The 19201-nt window shown below is 46.0% G+C and overlaps 1 protein-coding gene across 3 annotated transcripts in view; it reads right to left on the minus strand.

The window, feature by feature from the left end:
- The window catches only part of CNMD (chondromodulin), a 32969-nt gene extending 23711 nt beyond the window's left edge, over positions 1-9258 (minus strand). For 2 of the 3 annotated variants that reach the window (XM_023252029.2, XM_023252036.2), the window contains exons 1-3: positions 9055-9258; positions 8494-8634; positions 2865-3005 (exon numbers count right to left, since the gene is read on the minus strand). In XM_023252029.2, coding sequence (XP_023107797.1) covers positions 2865-3005; positions 8494-8634; positions 9055-9207 — 435 coding nt within the window. In that variant the 5' untranslated portion in view covers positions 9208-9258. The remainder of the gene's footprint in view (positions 1-2864; positions 3006-8493; positions 8635-9054) is intronic. The other variant, XM_023252028.2, reaches the window with a different exon arrangement.
- Positions 9259-19201: the final 9943 nt, after the last annotated feature.

Here is a 19201-nt window from a genome sequence, read left to right on the forward strand (position 1 = left end):
TATGCTATTTTATTTTTCTCTAGCTTTGTAAATTAAAACTTTCAAATATACACAAAGTTAAAAGAAATTGTGTAGTGAACACTAGTATATACATATCAGTTTATTCTATCTTAATTTCTAACCAGGGTTATTAGTATATAAATGAGTCATTAAGTCTGAAAGTGTTGGCTTAAACCAATAGCATTGATAATTTTGATGGCAAAACTTTTTAGAACGTAACTCATGCACTCTGAACAAACCCCTTTTTGTATTCCTTGGGGTACTGACGAAGACCTTCCTTGACCCAACTCTAGTCAGGTTCCTCTGAGTCCTCTTTTTGCCTAGGCCCTGACTGTGGGCTCTGTCTTGGCCACTTTATTCCAGTTTTAGCAAGTATCCTGCTGAGTCTGCCTTGATATCTGATCACCTTGGCTTGGCTTCAGAAAAATCCTGTTGGTTTGGTTTAGTAAAGAACTACTGTACCTCTTAGTAACTTTCTATCCACTGATATCCCCACTCTGCTCCTTGGCTATAAATTGCCCCTTTTCCTTACTGTATTCAGAGTTAAACGCAATCTCTCTCCCCTACTATAAAACATCACTGTAGTAGCTTCCCTTGAACATGGTCCTCTTCCCTTCTTTAACAAGTGCCCTGAATGATTTTTCTTTCACACTATGGAGACTGGAGTCCTCTGTTCAGTGCTATTCCCTCTCAGGAGGGTTTTCTTCCTAGTGGCTCTACTAAAACCTTGGTGTGGTCCTAGGTTACCAGGGGAGACTGTTCCCTTACAGTTCAGAGCCTTTCCTCATCTGGCCCCTGCCTCTACTCCCCTTCCCCACCATTCTGCCATGTTGGGCTACTTAGAACTCAAGAGCAGGCCTGTGCATTTGTATTCAGTATTCCTCTGAGTCTCTACTTCTCTGCTGGTTGAAATCCTAATCATTCTTCGAGACCTGATTCAACTGTCACAACCTCTGTAAAACCTGCTTCAGTGCCCTCAGTGCACGCAACTGCCCCCTTCTGTGACCCACAGCACTGCGTTTATAGCTCTGTGGCAGCACATCTCCCAGGCTGACCCGAAGTCACTTCTGTGAAGAATGTCTGCGCCCCCCAACCCACCCCTCCCCCACACCCGCACCCTGGTCTGGACTGTAAGGTCCAGGAGGGAGGGAGCAAGTATCAGTCATCTTTGCATCCCTCATGCTTCATACTGTCCCATGCACACAGTAGGCCCTGAAAAATAAACACCTCTTGGATCTGACTGTTGGTTTAATGTATAGGAGAAAGTAATAGTGCCAGTACCATAGTGGCTGATTCATGTGTTTTCAAAAGTCCAGGCTTGTTTAAACCCATAACAGGTTCTATCCATCAAAAAAATGTCCTACTCACCAGTTCTGACTTAGAGAAATGTGGAAGCTATCAAAGAGAATTGATCAGCTTATAAAATATTTGTGGCCCTGTTGGCTTATGAGAACAAAACACAATCAATACCATTATTAGAACCAGAGGATTATAAAACAGAAATATAGGCCTGGGATTAAAATATTTTAAAAATATACTCCTGATTCATGCCCCTTTGAAGAGATGGATCTTTTCTCATTCATCTGTGAAGCTACCTTTGCATATCTTGATACTGTGGCACATCATAGGTATTCAATTTTGTTCTGGATTGAATGATGTGTGTGTGGGAGTCACATTTTATCATTTTACATTGAGTAGTACAAAGAAAAAATGCTTTTGCCTTGTCCTGGGTCTGGCAGTAAAAGCCTTTAATAGGCCCAGAGAAATTATCTTTCTGCACTGACCAGAACCATTTGCAAAGCTCTGATTAAACGAAGTACACCGGTCACATACAGGGCTGCAGAGCCTGCCCCTCCCCCTTCCCCAGGCAGAGCAGAGCCAGTCTCTGTCATGAGCAATACCTAACAGCATGGGAGTCCAAAGGTTAGCATCTGTTTGGTATTCAGTAGGACTTGTGAAATGCCTTTTGGCATCAGCAAAGGGAGTTCTTTCATTCAAATGAAAAGCATCTCTGGTTTTTCTCATCAATCGACACAAGGTGGGTCGATGAGATGTGTGCAGGCCAATAAACTATCAGAAGAGACATTATTTTCAAGTGCCTTTTTTCATTATGGAGTCTCACCTACTCCATCTACAGATTTAACGGGAGAACACAAACAGTGATGCCTCTTCCCCGTCTTAGAACAGGAAGAGAAGAAGATATTTATGGCCAACAGGAAAGAGGGCCAGGAACGATACTGTGATGCAGATGTCCACTGAAGCACAAAGCGTGAGGGCTAAATTGCCTGCAAATTGAACTTTTGAAAACAAATGTGTTCTCCCCTTTCAAAGCAGACGCGAATGTTTTATCAGTAATTGGCCACGGTCAGAAAACATAGGATTATAATAGGGGAATTACTCCACGCTAATTTTCTGGGTGAAATGGGAAATCTGAAGAATTGAGCAAAGTATGTAAATAGATCCCACCTGTTGTTGATAAGATTGTTAAGTCATTACAGTTTGCCTCTTGTCTCTAAGTTCACATTTCAGACTTTGCAACATTCTAGGATACTGAGTCTTTTATTCATCATGTTATAGAAAGCTGCTTGGAAAGAAATAGCTCTTTCAAGTCCTTCTGCCAAGACTTTATATAGTTCCAAGAACTTGTTCTTTTCAGTGCCAAGGTGTTGTGTTTTTCATTCTGAAAATATAAAGGACAAAGAGTGGGCCTTTCTCAGGGGGAATATGCATGGGGGTCAGTGGCACCATGACTGCCATAAAGAACGGTTACATTGGGATGTGTGTGAGATGCTGCTTCTCTGGGGATTAGGAAAGTCTTCTGGACTTGCCTGGTTTAACTCTCTAAATGTGTGAAATATACTTACATTCTGGAAATCATTAACTTCAATTGCTTCTTCAGCTCCACTTCCCATTTTAAAGGTCTCCAGGTTGTTCCCAGCATCTATTTCCATTGACCCATCTTGTAATTTCCCATTGATACTCATGGTATAATGGACATTGTAAATCTGGAAGTGAACATAGGAGTCAGTGATGCTTTCCTTTTAGGGCAATTCAGGGCTTATCTTTAGACCTGCAGTATATGAAGTAGCTATCATATTTGTTAGAGATACACTGAATCATCGCTAGTAGTAACAGATTTAGATATGAGGACTTCATCCATACACCCATCACTTAATACAATGATTTCTTTAAAAATACCTTCAAAGTAAAATCTTTGGTAGTCTCTAATACTAATTCAAATAGCTAAGTGATTTGCAGTCCTGGCTGCATATAAAAGTATCTGAGGAGAGTCTCCACCTACCATGCACACATTTCCCCTGAAAGAATCAAATCAAAACCTGCAGGGATGGGGCTTGGACACAGATCTTTCTTTTTCTGAGTCAACTCTACTTTGCAGCCAGAGTTAAGACCCATCAATGGATAAATGGTTAACTGGATTGTTAACAAGTCTGTAGCTGGCACCTCAATTTGAAAGTTTAAAAAAAATTTTTTTAATGTTTATTTATTTTTGAGAGAGAGAGACAGAGAGACAGACAGAGTGTGAGTGAGGGAGGGGCAGAGAGAGAAGGAGACACAGAATCCAAAGCAGGGTCCAGGCTCCAAGCTGTCGGCACAGAGCCTGACGCGGGGCTCCAACTCACGAACAGTGAGATCATGACCTGAGCTGCTTAACCGACTGAGTCACCCACGTGCCCCAATTTGAAAGGTTTTTAAAAATCCATTGGTTAAGATTGGGCACAGAGTATGGTATATAGTCAGGACTGCAGGCAGGACTGGGATATGCCTGATACAGGCAGAACAGCATTTGTGGAGTGCAAGGTCAGTGTGCCCATCTGTTTCAGCTCAAAGTGGGAGTTAGTCATTTTAATGACTATGGGACAGGCATATGGTATTGTAGGGCATTATGTTATGAGACGTGTCGGGGAAGAAGGGACGGAGACTTGGCCTCAGCAAAGAGCACTGGCCCAGGAATCAGAAAAACAAGTGGCCACCCCACTTATCCCTGGGTCTTGAGAGTTGCTTTGGGCATAAAATAAAGAAGTTGGCCCTCATAGACGGTTCTCGTTTGTGTCCTTGGAGCTCTGAGGTTTCACGGCGGTGGCCCACAGGTGAGGGTGGCAGAGCAGGTGGGGCTGTGATGTGGTCCTTTGTCTCCTGTTCATCTGCAATTTAACTAGGTGGCTCTGCTTGTTGTCTCTTTTATGTTTTGGATTTTTAAGTAAGATCTTAAGAAAAATAACTCCATGAAATCTATATATTTTTAATTTATGACTAAATTACATGGTCCAAAGGGCTCTCTTAGTTTAGACAACTTGTTAGTATACTAACTTAAAAAATAATTTACACACTGCTCCTGCTCAGTATGCTGCTGCCATGCTAGAACTTTCTCTGTGTTGTGGAGTAGTGGGTGGGTCTTGTCTTCCCTTCCTCCCCCTCCCCTCTCCTCCCCTTCCCCTATCTTTCCTCTTTATTTTTCTGACTTAGAAGCATGTGTGTGTGTGTGTGTGTGTGTGTGTGTGTATACATACATATATATCTTATATATAACATACAAGATATAAAATCTTTAAAGAGGAAGGACTAAGAACTGATGAGAGCCACTTGCTATTTAGTGTCAGGCCAGTAGGTCAGAACTACAAATAGCTCAGATTCAATTCAAGTCCAATTTTCTCCATCATTATGAAGAAAGATGGCTACATGGACAAACACTGGAAGAAGTATTTGATATTACTGGATCATTACTGGTAGAAAACTCATTATCACAAGACCCATGGAGCACAGTTTTATTTTACCAGCAGAGAAGTAGAAATGGCTTGGCTAGCCAGTACCCTTTCGGGCACCGGCCTTCATTCAGTGGAACAGAAGATACCAGCACACTGTTTCAGCTAACCGTGGGTCAGTGCCCTTCCTTCCGTCCTGGTGAACTTGGATCCCTGCAGCACACTGTCCTCCGGGCTTGGCTGATCCTGAGAACCACTTCTGGAGTTTCTGATTTAGGGGGGCTGGAGCAGTGCCCACCAGCCTGTGTTCACTCTGCATCTCAGGTGGTCCTTCTGATCAGCCCAGTTTGGGAAACCTGTTTTCTTTGGCTGGGTCCGTGCTTTTTGCAGGTAAGGTTTAGAAAGCAGGCTCTGTTCTGTCCCTGTGCTCTCTGAGCAGCCACTGTTCACATGGGCTAAGGATGACTGTCAAAAGGAGTATAGCAGACAACATCTGTGGGAGTTCCAGCCACAAGCATCCTTCACTCATGCAGTAAGAGGCTGTGTGTGTGTGTGTGTGTGTGTGTGTGTGTGTGTGTTTGCGTGTGTGTGAGAGAGAGAGGGAGAGGGAGAGAGAGAAAGCATTGCACATAAGCTTTTACTATTAAGGCAATGCAAGATCTCAGAAATGAACAGTTTGTAAGTTCTTAGCAGATCTTAAGGAGACAAAATTCTAACACTAGGAGAGTGGTTTGTGGTCCTAATTTTACTTCCCTCCACCACCACCCCACTACCTTTGTGCCAGCAGAAACTCCCTAACTAGACACAGGTATTGCATCATTTGTTTTTTTCTTATTATTTATTTAGGTTAATTAATTAATTGACAGAGAGAGAGAGAATGAGGGGGAGGGGCAGAGGGAGGGAGGGAGAGAGAGAGAGAGAGAGAGAGAGAGAGAGAGAGAGAGAGAAAATCCCAAGCAGGCTCTGCACGCCACACTGAGCCCCATGCAGGGCTCAATCTCACAACGGTGAGATCATGACCTGAGCCGAAATCAAGAGTTGGGACGCTTAACCAACTGAGCCACCCAGGTGTCCCGGGTATTGCATCATTTGTAATGTAGCTTTAGCCCATTCTTTATGAGGAGCACATTGTCTCCATGGGGCAGCAGTGAGAAGTCTGTGCCCTCCTGAAGGGAATGGCGGGAGGGTAAACAGTCCACAGTTATTTCCAAAGTACTGGGCCCTACGCTCCAAAGGAGACTGGGCTGGTGGAGCAGGAATCACCTTGTCTGCTCTGAGCCGGTGGAGCTGTGGGGCACCTAAGGCTATTTTCTAAGTACAATGAAGTTTATTGTTTGCCAAAATTCTGCTCAATATGGTGCTTTTTACAGCCAAGAATATTTGCTAATGAGTTTCTAATGACGTCTGGGTTCTATAAGATGAATTACATAACAGTTGGGACAATATCTAGAAAAATCAGTCTGAGAACAAAAGCCCCAAGCAATGATCTCATCCCCTCATCCCACAAGGTAGGATGGTCAGCTATCTCATATTGGCGAGGCTATCCCAGATTTCAATGCCTGTTCCGTTTACGATAACGTGGGTGAGACCTGGCTTCGAAATTTGAGCTCCGTCCCTTGTTCCCAGTTATTAGCACTCTGATGTTTCCACAGTCCTGCAGCTGACTTCCAGTAAACCTGTCCTTAGGGGATTTACCCATATGAAAGGGATAGGAGGTGAATTACAGCTGGTTCTCCTCTATAAACTAATATAGAAGAACAGAGGCATGGATAATCCCCAAAGAGTGGGCAGTCCATTTGGTGGGGGATATCTTTTTGTTTGACAGAGACTTACCTTTCTGGATTACATTATGTCTGGGCTATTTACACTTCCAGGGAAAGTGGCCCTGTGCGTGTACTATGCATAGATGGTGCCAAACGTACTCTATTTTGTGTTTTGTGATTTGTTTTTCAGACTTGGGTGAGATAGATCAGCGCCAAAAATTTTGGGAGTAAAAAATGTCTACCATGATTTTCTTCATTCTTCTGCCTGTAGAGGAAATAGCAATAACTTCATTTTTGGCCAGAAAATGTGATTCACTATTCCTCTGTATTCTTAGAATTTAATACTGCTTGCTCTCTTGGACCAGACTCGGGGTAAAGTAGAAGATGAAAAGAGGGAGCCCTACTTAGTCAGTATGATCATTCCATCTCTCTTTTTAGAAGCTTGTCAGTTAGTTGTGTTTGCCTTGAATAATTAAATGCCAAATGGTATTCATTTTAATATACATCATGCCTAAAATCTTTACCCTCCAAAAAGCAAAGCTATTTTTATCTCCAAATGACCTGTACCACTGAGGTTCTGTCATCGAAAAGACAGCTTTTACATTCGAATACCATACAATTTCCCAAAGGGTGACAATCAGAAACCCTGCTATTAATGGAGATGTAGATCTTGAAATTGTTCTCCTGTTCAGATTTGCTGCTTTCAAACATGAGCATTTGGCCTAACTTTTCTATTTAAAATACAAATACATTACAGCACTTTTCAAATACACACAAAAATACTGTGCAATTCTGATCTTACAAATCGATGCTTGTAAATTTGATATAGTCTCTAAAACAGACTCAGCGCTAAATGGCATGATTATCTACAGTAGGCATTTGAGTTAAAAATACAAATTATGCAGTGACTGCGGAAGATGTGATGTGTAAAATGGTTGAATTGCTTTCAGCACCATTTTCTCTAAGTACTGGAATTCGTTCATGCTTTGAGTTTCATGGTTGGGCGGGGGTTACCCCCCGCAAACAGCAGCCACAGCTCCTCTGAGGGAAGTGATTAAGAAACAGCCCTTTGTGTGCACCCTGGAGATGGAATTCTTTTCCATTAGTCGAAATAAGCTTATACCAGGCCTGGCAGTGGTCATCAAGATAAAATGTCCCCCTTTACATAGGTGAACAAAATTCAGAGTATTTAGAGAACACCCTGGAACTCTGCCCAGTCAAGCTAGAAGCAGTTTTTATACTCCTTGAGAGATGGTGGAGCTATAAAATAGTTACATACAAAGAAAGTGGGACAGCAGTTAGTGAAACATTTGCCGTTAAATCACACGTGACTAGGCCAGAATTGATTTTTAAAGAGATTTGCCACCTTTAAGGAATTTCTTTTCCTTAGGGCAAGAGAGAAGGGAGCATTCATGGATAGGTCTTATGCAATAAACAGACAAAAACTCCTGAAAATTCAGATTCATCCCCAATACTGGGTCTGAATGTTACTCCACTATCTTTGTCCTAGGTTCTTAAAGTCACAGCCCTTCTCAGCTGGGAGAGGTCCTACAGATCATTGAATTCCACTTCTAACCCAAGGGATGAGGCCAGAGGGGTGCGGTGCCTCACCCACAGTCACACAGTCACACGACTGCAAGCGATCCGCTGAGACCGGCAGAAAATGGCTTTCCCCTACCTGTCCATGGATTTTCCCGCTACTCTACCTTTTAATATTCTCTGTTAAAACCCTGACTTGCTTTTCTACAAAGTAGCCAAGAGCAGAGAGCAGCGCGGCCGTGTGGGAGGGAAGAAGGGAGAAGGTGCCCCGAGGGGACCCATAGGAAAGCTCGAGCTGGGGCGAGCCGCCTGCTCCGGCCCTGCGCTCTGGCTCCACCTAGAGGTGAACATGCGGGTGACAGCGAGGACCCCGCCGCCCCGCGCGCCTCCCGGCCCCGCGCGCCTCCCCGCCCCGCGCACCCGCACTCGCCCTGGTGTCCGCACTCCTGAGCGACGCCCTCTGGACTTACGTGATTGTCGCTCCCCTTCCAGAAGTAGAAGGCCCCGATGGTCCCGAAGAGCAGCAGCACCGCGCCCGAAATGAGAACCACAGCTCCGAGCTTGAGCAGCCGCGCGGGGCTGGAGGGCTTCACGGTCACCGTGGCGTACGCCTGAGGACCGGGGCCGGGGGTGGGGGGAGGACGGGTCACATCTGCGCCGCGCCGCCTGGGACTCGGGGCTGGGGTGGGGGACGGCGCGCCCCCTTTCGCGGCGCTCCCTCCCGAAGGTCCCTTGAACTTAGCGTGGATGTACGATAAGCAAACTTTTGGCGGAGCAGGGCCATCGCCCCGCGGCTCTGCACCCTCCTCCGGCCACAGTACGCCTGCTCCTGGGTCCCGGCCCACGCTCCCCTTCCCACTGGTCTGCGGATCCCGGGCCCCCTGCACACGCACATATTTGGGGACCCACCTCCCACATTCGGTGGCACAAATCCCTGACTCCGGGCAGTCGATCCAGGCACCCGCGCAAAGGCCCGGCCCTGCGTGTCCACTGACCCGGCAGCGGGACCGGGGATTCGGAGCTGTACTCACCGGGGGACTGCAAAACTCGACGTCGTCAGGCCCCACTAGGGCGATGGGAACTTTGTCGGAGTTTTCTGTCATGGCTGTGGCCGGAGGTGCGAGACGCTGGGAGGCTCCGCGCGCGCCCTGGGCTCTGTCCCGCTGCCCCAAAGCGCCGGGCATTTCAACGCCGCGCACACGCGCGTGCACACAGCGTGCCCCGTCCCGCCCGGGCCAGCCCCGCGGTTCCCACCCCTTCCAGCGCCTCGCCCTCTCTCCTCCCTTCCCTCTCCCGCCCCAGCAGCAGTGTGAACTAGTCCTGCATTCCGGACGTCCCCTCTTCCCGCTCTCTCCGGTCTACTGCGCCCCCGCCCCAAACACCCTGAGTGTGGCACGGTGTGGTGGAGATGGGGAGGGATGGGTAGACCGGGAATGCTGAGTCCTGCGATCTCAAGAAATGGGAAAATGCGAGGACCCTTTTTACCATCCAAGCATCTCCTAAAATGTCAGAGGACTCTACTGTGAGGCCCATTTCCTGCCTTTGTGTGTGCCCTGGGAGCTGGTGGAACAGGACAGAATGGAGAGCAGAGTTTGGCATCGCTGGAGGGCCCCTGGGACTAGAGCATGGAGCAGGGCCTTGGAGATGGCCCTTGCCACCCCTGTCTCTAGGAGGTCTAGGAGAAGGTCTAGCAGGGGGGTACAGCGGTAGCAAAGGTGAAAGCCAAGCAGAGGGGACTCGGGGGGAAGGAGCTGAGGAGATCAGAGTAAGAGTGCCTTCTATTTGGTTGACTAAGTTAAAGAACAAACAAATCAACAATGGCAACGCGGGCACCACCACCCCCCCCAAAACATTATGTCCAAAGGAATAACTAAAACATGTATTTTTTAAAGAAGCAGAACGGGGAGAGTATTTTTTCACTTTGGAAATGCCATCTGCCAGTACTAGGATGACAGTGCCTCATTTGGAGCCAGGCTTCATTAATTCATATGGAGTTCTAGCTTTGTGCATAGTCCTCTGCTGGGAGCAACGCATGCGAGGGTGCAAGAGAGGAACTGAGGTTTCCCGAGCCAAGGGAGACTGGATGGGCCCAGCTGCAGCAGGAGGAAGTGCTTGTCAGCATGGCTCAGCAGGGCTGGGAAGGTGGCAAGAATGGAAGAGACGCCCACGAAGAATCTGTAGGATTTGGCAGCTGCTGGGCTGGGGAGAGAGAGGGCCTCCCATACAGTGCTGTGGGTGGGTGAACTGGCACAGCCCTTATGGAAAGCAATTTAACTCCCAAATGCAAAATCCAATTTCATTTCTGTGGATCTATCCCACACATGCACTTGCAAGGGTGGAAAAATCCTAGATATGCAAGGATACTCATTGCAGCATGCTCATTAGAACAAAGGACTAGAAACATCTTGGGTGTCCACAGCAGAGAATTTGTGGTACATCCTCACAGAGGGCTCTTGGCAGCTATTTAAAAGAAGGGAGCAGCTTTGGATTTCCTGATGTAGAACACCCCCTAACATATTTTACATGAAAAAAAAGCAAAGGATGGAAAATATGCATAAATGCCTCCATTTGTATAAAAAATGCAAACAAGAATATATGTATGCATATGCTCTCCAGAAAGATAGACAAGGTACTGACAGTGGGGGTTGCCTCTGATGAGAGCCATGTGGCTTGGGGACACCATGGAAGGAAGATAGTTGGTTGTGTGCCTTCTGGAATGTTTTGAATTCTGTATTGTGAACACGTATTAATTCTCCAAAACATGAGTGAATAAAATAATAAATAACTGAGTCGGGAGTGGGGTGGGGAGGAAGGACATGCAACGCCTGGAGACTGTTCTTTCAAGAACTTTGGCATTAAGGGGATAATGAAATAAGGAGGCTGGATCAAGGGAGTTGGAGGATCAAGGAAGTTCTCCCTGCTCCCCCTGCTCCCCAGCTAAGAAGACCTTTGAAGGCCACAGGGACGGGGCAGAGAGGACAGAAAGATGGGTCAAGCAATAAGATAAACCTTGAGAAGGAGAGAGAGACTAATGGGACTAATCTGGATGGTTTGGGGACATGTGGACTCTGAGGAGAGGCACCCAGAGGGAAGGGTGAGGAGAGGGAAAAATGCAGCTTTCTATCTCATTCATACAACAAATGATGCACTATGTGCCAGGCAGAACACAGGAAGTGGCTGATTGAGGCTTGAGGGATGGGGGTGAGAGGTGCACGGGGAGACCATGGCATCCTCTGAGCACATTCTCTTAAAGTGGCATATTTTCAACAATTTTAAAGTAATATATTTCCGTGAGGATGGTGGGCAGTGATGAGACGACAGTAGGAGGAGTAGCCGGGTGGGAGGCTTGTGGAGAAGGGGATCAAAGGGGTCCTCACTTCACAGACTTGTTCCCCTCTCCCCCGCTCCTGCTTCACCAGATTCAGAGGCTCATTCCTTGGAGATTAGGGCCCAACTCTGCCCTGTGCCAGCTTTGGGGACACAGCAATGGGCAAATGAGCTAGGGTCCCTGCTCTTGAGTTGCTTATAGTGGAGTGGAAAAGATAGTCATTAAGCAGGTAATTACAAAATAATGGTGTCACTGCATTTGTGATAAACAATATGAGAGAAAAGTACAGGGTCTCCTAAGATACTAAAACATCTATTTTACATTGAATGAAGAAGGGGGGCAGCACCTGAGGAGGTGACATTTAAGCTGAGAACTGAAAGACAAACAGGAATGTTCTAGGTGGAGATGGGTGTAGGAGTGTGGGAAGACAGCATGTTACCATGAGGTGGGGAAGAGTTTGCCATTTGAAAGGAGAAAAGCGTGGATCGTAGAGAGTGAAGGAAAGAATGGCAGAAGATGAGGATCCAGGCGCAAATGAGGTCTTCTAAGGGCGTTTTCCTCTTAGTACAGGGAGGTCATTAGGGGGTTGAAACAGTGGAATGGGCATGATCGGGTTTGCATTTTAAAAAACATCATTTGGACATCCAAGTGAGATGATGGTGGTCAGGACTAAAAAAAGTCATATATGATGGAGCTGAGAAAGAAGGAAGGAAGGGACTTGAGATTTGTTTCATACTAGAATGGACAAGCTCTGGAGATTGATGAGTGTGAGGTGCGTGGGAGAAGGAGATGTCAGGATGACCCCCATATTTTGAGCACAAACAACTGGTTAGATGCAGGGAGCACTGGCTGAGTCTGGGGCCCAGTAAGCTTAAGAGCTTTGAAAATTCAAGGAGAGATGCACTTAGTGTCAGTAAAGAGGCTGAGAGAGCCATCTGCTGAGATGGAAAGGCGGGGGACTGAGCAGGGCTTGTGAAGTATGGGAGACATTGATAGCATTGGTATGAGAAATACAATATGGAGTACAAAAGCAATGATCATTTGGGGCTGGGGAACATGAAGGTGCCAAGACTCTCCATCAGCACCGAACAAACTCAGAGCGGAACTGAGGGCACTGGGTGGTGCTGGGGTAATTGGGTGTATTAGCCAGCATTCTCCAGAGAAACAGAGTCAATAAGATACGTATAGGTATATAGAAAGAGATCATCATGAGGTATTGGTTCCCATAATTATGGAGCCCGAGAAGGGGTGCCATCTTCTCTATCTACAACCTGGAGTCCCAGAGAAGCAGGTCTAAGTCCTGTTTGGAGTCCTGAAGGCTGGAGAACCCTGAGTGCAGATGTCCAAGGGCAGGAGAAGATGGGTGTCTTGGCTCAGTTTCCATCCACCTGTTCTATTTGGGCCTCCACAGATTGGATGACACCCACCCATATTGGAGAGGGTTGATCTTTACTCAGTCTACCCATTCAAATACTAATCTCTTACATAAATACCCTGATAGACACACGCAGAAATGTTTACTAGCCACTTCAGCATCCCTAAGCTCAGTCAAGCTGATACCCAAAATTATCCATCACAGCGTGTTAATTAACCGATGGGGTAGGGGGATCCTTTCACAATGTATACACGTATCAAATCACCACAAGGTACACTTTAAATAGCCTACAGTTTTATGTGTCAACTATACCTCAGTAGAGCTGAAAAAAAAAATCACACTGGGTGTGGAAGATGGCCTTCGGAAGGGCCAAAGGTCAGGGGCTGGGAAGGGAGGTCTGGGAAGTAGGGAGGGGCTGATGAACTGGGAGAAAAGGGGAGACCTGATATGATGGCAGAGGCTTGAGGGGCAGGAGAAGGAGGAACTCTGGAGAAAATCAGAGAGGGAGAACTGAGACTTTGAGATCCTAGAGGTGGACCAGTGGGAACATGGTCTAAAGTGTGGGCCTAATGACAAAGCGGGGTTGGGGGTGATGACTTCCAGGATTTGAAGATATTGAGGTCAGGGCATCAGAATCAGTGTTGGTTTTGAATTTGTAAGTACGCCCAATAGGGATGTGACAAGGAAAAATGGAGAGGGAGTTGCAGAGGTGGTTAGGGCAAGTGGGAGAATGCTCTGCATGCAGCTCCCTAGCCAGAGGTGAGGGAGTGAAAAAGGGGGTATGGATGGATGTGTGAACTTCAGAAAAAAAGACTGTGTTCCAAGAGTGTGGTGAGACAAATTCCTGGAATGGACAGTGGAGATCTAGAAAGAGCTCTTGTCTGCAGGGAATGGAGATGTACAGAGACTCCCTGTTCCAGGAGAGGGATGTAGAGCAGCAGGGAGCTCCAATATTAGCACTGTTACCACAGCTGCTTTTATTTTTTTTTAATGTTTATTTAGAGAGAGAGAGAGGGAGAGTGTGCATGTGCTGCACGAGTTGGGGAGGAGCAGAGAGAGGGAGAGAGAATCCCAAGCAGGCTCCAAGCTGTCACTGCAGAGCCTGATGTGGGGCCTGATCTCACAAACCACAGTATCACGACCTGAACTGAAACCAAGAGTCAGATGCTCAATCGACTGAGCCACCCAGGCCCCCCCCCCCGCCCCCAACTGCTTTGACACACAGCTTTCTGCCACTACTTCTTTCTTTACACTGGCATTTAGGAGGAGAAGGTGGGAGGCTTAGGGACAACTAGTTAAAGATAAAAGAGGGAGTCCCACAGAGCCACTAACACAGAACTACTTCACACAGGCAGTGGGGAGTCTCTGTAGAATTTTCTGATGGTGACACTGACGTCCACAACTTAGGGAGACTAAGAGGACATTGATGTAAAGCTATCATAAGCAATTAATTTTTTGTGCATTATTCCAGAGTCCCTACATCCCTGTGCTCATGAACTGATTGGCCCATGGGTCCTGTTTACTTCTCCTTTCTCACTTTCTGCTATCCAGCCAGTTTGGAGTTAACATAGCAAATGTCTTCTTGTTGGCATAATAAAAACATCGCATTGATGGTAGATGCACTGCAGAAAAAAAATGTCCTCTTCTAATGCTAAATACCAGGGATTAAGTTATTATCTGCCTTTTCAGATTATCAAAGCAGGCTTTTTTCCCTTTAGCTTAGCCAATTTTGAGCCTTACAAATTTGTGTCAGTCCACACAGATAGGTTAATTTTCAAGTTGTCTTTATTAAAATTTTTTTTAATGTTTATTTAGTTATGAGAGAAAGATGCACACACACAGAATCTGAAGCAGGCTCCAGGCTTTGAGCTGTCAGCACAGACCCCGACACGGGGCTCGAGCCCACGAACTGTGAGATCATGACCTGAACTGAAATTGGATGCTTAACCAACTGACCCACCCAGCTCCCCTCCATCCAAGTTATCTTTACATTTTTTTAAATGTTTTTATTTATTTTTGAGACCGAGAGAGACAGAGCATGAGCAGGGGAGGGGCAGAGAGAGAGAGGGAGACACAGAATCCGAAGCAGGCTCCAGGCTCCGAGCTGTCAGCACAGAGCCCCACACGGGGCTCGAACTCACGGACCGTGAGATCATGACCTGAGCTGAAGTCGGACGCTTAACCGACTGAGCATCCAAGTTATCTTTAACTGCTCATCCCTACGCTGCCTCCTTCTCCTCAGCCAAATGTCAAAGTGTACAGAAAGTGCGCAGAGGGTAGTGGTACAGAACTGTGTATACATCATTGGAGCTACAGCCTCCTGCATCCCTCCAGGTGGCTATTTCTTGGCTTGTTGGCTCCATCTCAGCCTCCCAATGTCATGAACTGAGGCCCCTCGCAATGGAGCTTTATGTGGCAGTAATCCCTGGGAGAACATGAGACGGTTCTCCTTGTCGGCCTGCCTCCCTCCAACCCTGCCTTCATCCATCTCTCTGTACCTCTGTACCATCTGGAGATCAGCTTTTGCAAAGGGCAACTCCTAACCCTTCACACCTCTGCATAGGGCCCTCGCAGTGGCTGTCAATGCCATCAGAGCAAGGTCTAAACTCCTTTAAAGCATACATGAGGCTCTGGCCATTTCCCCAGTTGTATCGTTGCCTATTTTTTTGGTCTGTTTTCTCTGCTAGACTGTCACGTAAGCCTCTGAGAGGTCAGGACTGTGTCTTATTCACTGTTGTTCATTTGACAGATGCATAGTTAATTAATAAATGAAAAGAAAAACAGTGCAAGGGCCATATCAAGAACATTTGCTAAGTCATGGTTCAGAAAACCTTGCTGAAAAGGCTCACGCTCCTCATTAATTGCTTGTTGCAGAATTATAAATGGTCAGTCACCTTATGGTATAAGCTACTCCTGTGTTCAGTGACCACCATTTTCAGCTAAAAATCCGAACTCATGGTTCAACAGAGGATTTCTGCCTTACTTCCAGATGGAAGAGGTAGTCTGAGATATGTAGCTTGGGTTCTGACTATTGGAGATTTAGGGGGATAGTGACATAGAACATGAAGTATCAGAACCAGCCCAGAAAATCTGGGACCTGTGATCACAGATCCCAAGAATCACAGAAAGATTGGCACATGAACTGTATGACCTTGTGTTCTGGTTATTTTGTGAAGAATTCCTAATCCCTCTCATAAGACAACAAGTTTCTGGCTTACTAGGGACTGTCTTATACAGACTTGGGCCCTTTCCAATGTTCAGTATGGTGTGTTGAACACAGTAGTACTTGATAAAAGTTTATTGAATGGCTAAATAAGGTCTAAGTTAGTCATCTCCTCTGTGTCACACTTGATTGCTCAGGGGAATGGAGACAAAATATTCAGGAACTTCTAGACTGTTCACAACAGAGCAATTACCACTTGAGCCCACTGGGATTTGCCCTGGGGTCCCCCCGGAGAATGGCTCATCCAATTAACAGTTTATTCAAAATGAGTATAACTTCAACATATCTTGCCATGGAGTCACTAAGGAAAATGGGCCAGGCTGGTAACTTTCAAGTCCTATCTGTATGGATCTTTATGGTTTTTTTCATCCATACTCATCCAGACACCTTTTTCTGTCAATTGTGGGAAAGTCTTTCTAAGAATAGGGACTGAGAAAATAGATAGGGAAAGCCAATTGCATTCTCTTTGCTGAAAGTCATAAAAATAGGAATGGAGAGAAATGAAGATGGGGGCATTCTGAAGGGTCATTAGGTCTGCCTCCTCTTTATCATTGCTGAATAGCTATTGCGTGTCAACTCACAGCGGGCACAGTAAGTGGGTAGGATCCCTGCACAGCAAGTTAATCCATATGCAAACACAGTGACCCCAATTGCTTTGCAATAGAGAGCCACATGGCCCGTGCCCTTAAAATACATCATTTGGGCAGCTGCCAGCGGGCTGATTTATCCCAGCTGGCCAGAAGCAGCCCTGAGATCATCAGCGCCTTTGTTAATTGGGAGAGAGGGGCAGAGGAATCAAGATATTCCTGGGCACCAAGCATTCATTAGCCACCTGGCCTTCCTAAATTATGATCCTGCCATGATTTTCCCAGTGCTTCGACTGAAATTTTAATATTTGGAGTGTATTAATAACTCGGAACATGTCATTTCCTAAATAAGCAATGCCCTTCTGGACTCATTGAAGGGAGTCCGGAGAATGGATGGTTAAACAGCACAGATATTGGCTACCCAGTGAAATGAGTGGTATGGGGGTGACCCTACAAGTTCTACCCACAACAGCAAATACAAACAGAGGAATGTATGAATGGACCTCTGGGTTAATGCCCCTGATTTCTACTCATTTGTTCAATTCATATAACGTCTTAAGAGGACCAACCCCAGGAAAAATGATGAAACATGACAATAGAAGCTAATGATGCTAGGGGTGCCTTGGTGGCTCAGTCAGTTAAGCTTCCAGCTTCGGCTCAGGTCTTGATCTCATGGTCTGTGAGTTCGAGCCCCGCGTCGGGCTCTGCTGACAGCTCAGAGCCTGGAGCCTGCTTTGGATTCTGTGTCTCCCTCTCTCTGCCTCTCTCCCACTCATGCTCTCTCTCTGTCTCTCAAAAATGAATAAACGTTAAAAAAATAAAAAACCCTGCCATGCCATGTAGGTTACACCATGCACTCCTCAGGGCACCCCTACAGGACCATTTTACTCCTCAGGGCACATCCCACAGTGATGGATGCTTCACAAGACTTGGCGTGTCTTGTTCATCTTTCAATCCTTAGCACCTAGAACAGTTCCTGACACATAGTAGCTACTCAATAAAATATTTGGTGAATGAATGAGTCTTCATTGTAGATGAAGCAGTTGAGGTGTGACAAAGTTAGTAACCTGTCCGTGTTGTACAGTTCTAGAAAGTGACAGAGGCAGGACTCACACTCATTCACCATCCTCTGGCATCCTCTTGTTCTCAGCCTCCTGTCAGCCCCCTGTTTAGGTGTGTTCCTGTCAGTGCTCTATCCTCCACTGAATGTTGTGTCCCCCTCGCATTCATATGTTGAATCCCTGACCCCCCATTGTGATGGCATTTGGAAGTAGAGGCTCTGGGAGGTAATTAATTAGGTTTGGAAGAAGTCATGAGGGTGGAGCTCTCATGATGGGATTAGTGTCCTTAAAAGAAGAGAAAGAGACATCAAAGCCCACTCTGTCCACCTCGTGAGGGCAGAGCAAGAGGTAGCTGTCTGCAAGGAAGAAAGTTCACCAGGAACTGAATCTGCTGGTAGCTTGACCTTGGATTTCCCAGCCTCTAGAGATTTCAGAAATAAATGTTTCATTTAAACACCTAGTGTGTGGTGTTTTGTTATGGCAGCCCAAGCAGATTAAGACAACCCTGCAGGCACACTCATCAAAATGTACCGTCCCATGTCCCATTCATTTAAGGCTTTGCTTTCTACCAGTCAGCAACAGCTGGTGATTTGATCCCTTCCTGCCTCCCCTTTCTACTTACCCCTCCATCCAACATCTGTGTAGTGTATCAGAGTTTACAAAGAGACTCATGTACATGATTTCACGTGATACTCAGAAACAACTTGTGAAACAGGTAGGATGGTCTTTATTATCCCATTTGACAGCTAAGTAAACTGAGGCTTGGCAAGATCAGCTGACTTACCATGACCACTCAGCATCCTCAGTACCACACTGTGGAAAATGTCATGGTGTTTCATTCATTCAGGAGCAGGTTGCCTTGAAACTGGAGGCTGATGGAGAGGTAGATGTCAGCTTCCACGAACAATTCTCTCTGGAGGTATTTTGGGCAGGTGAGCTCAGAGATTTGGGAGTGCCTCAAATGACTCCGAGCTGACAAGTGTATCTTTCCTACACCTGAGCCTGGGCCAGGATCATTCTTCTGAAAATCTCCAAAGAGTTGGCAAACAGGTGCACCTGTCTAATCCACACTCCTACTTGATCTTCTAAGAAGTGTCACCTGCATTCACTCCTTTCTGGCTATCCCTGTTCCACCTGCCATGCATACCTCATCTCCTCATGCCATTCTGCCTGGACTATTGCTGGGGTCTCCCAACCAGACCCCTGCTATGCCTCCACTCTGTCTAGGTCCCTTTTTTTAGTGGGAGGACTTGAAAATTATTTTACTCTTCTTAACAAGTTCTCTTTTTATTTTCTTTGAGAAAGTATTGCTCATTGAGTGCAGAATATCTTTCTAGGACACAAAGTTGTTAGACACCTAAGTACTAACACATGAAAGCCACACCTGCTGTTAATGCAGCTAAGGATGGTCATATTTTTGATTGTCACAAAATTCAAAACAGAATCCATTCACATTGACTTTATTTTTTAAAGAGTATGCTAATTTTTGACTCCAAGGAAATAATCCAAAAGAAGGGGGAAAAGTCAATAAAAATCAAGATGATCATTGTGGAGTAGTTTATAATAAAGAAAACCTAGAAACAAGAGTGAGTAGTTAAGTAAAT

This window comes from Felis catus, chromosome A1, assembly GCF_018350175.1.
Source record: "Felis catus isolate Fca126 chromosome A1, F.catus_Fca126_mat1.0, whole genome shotgun sequence".
Taxonomy (NCBI): Eukaryota; Metazoa; Chordata; class Mammalia; order Carnivora; family Felidae; genus Felis; species Felis catus.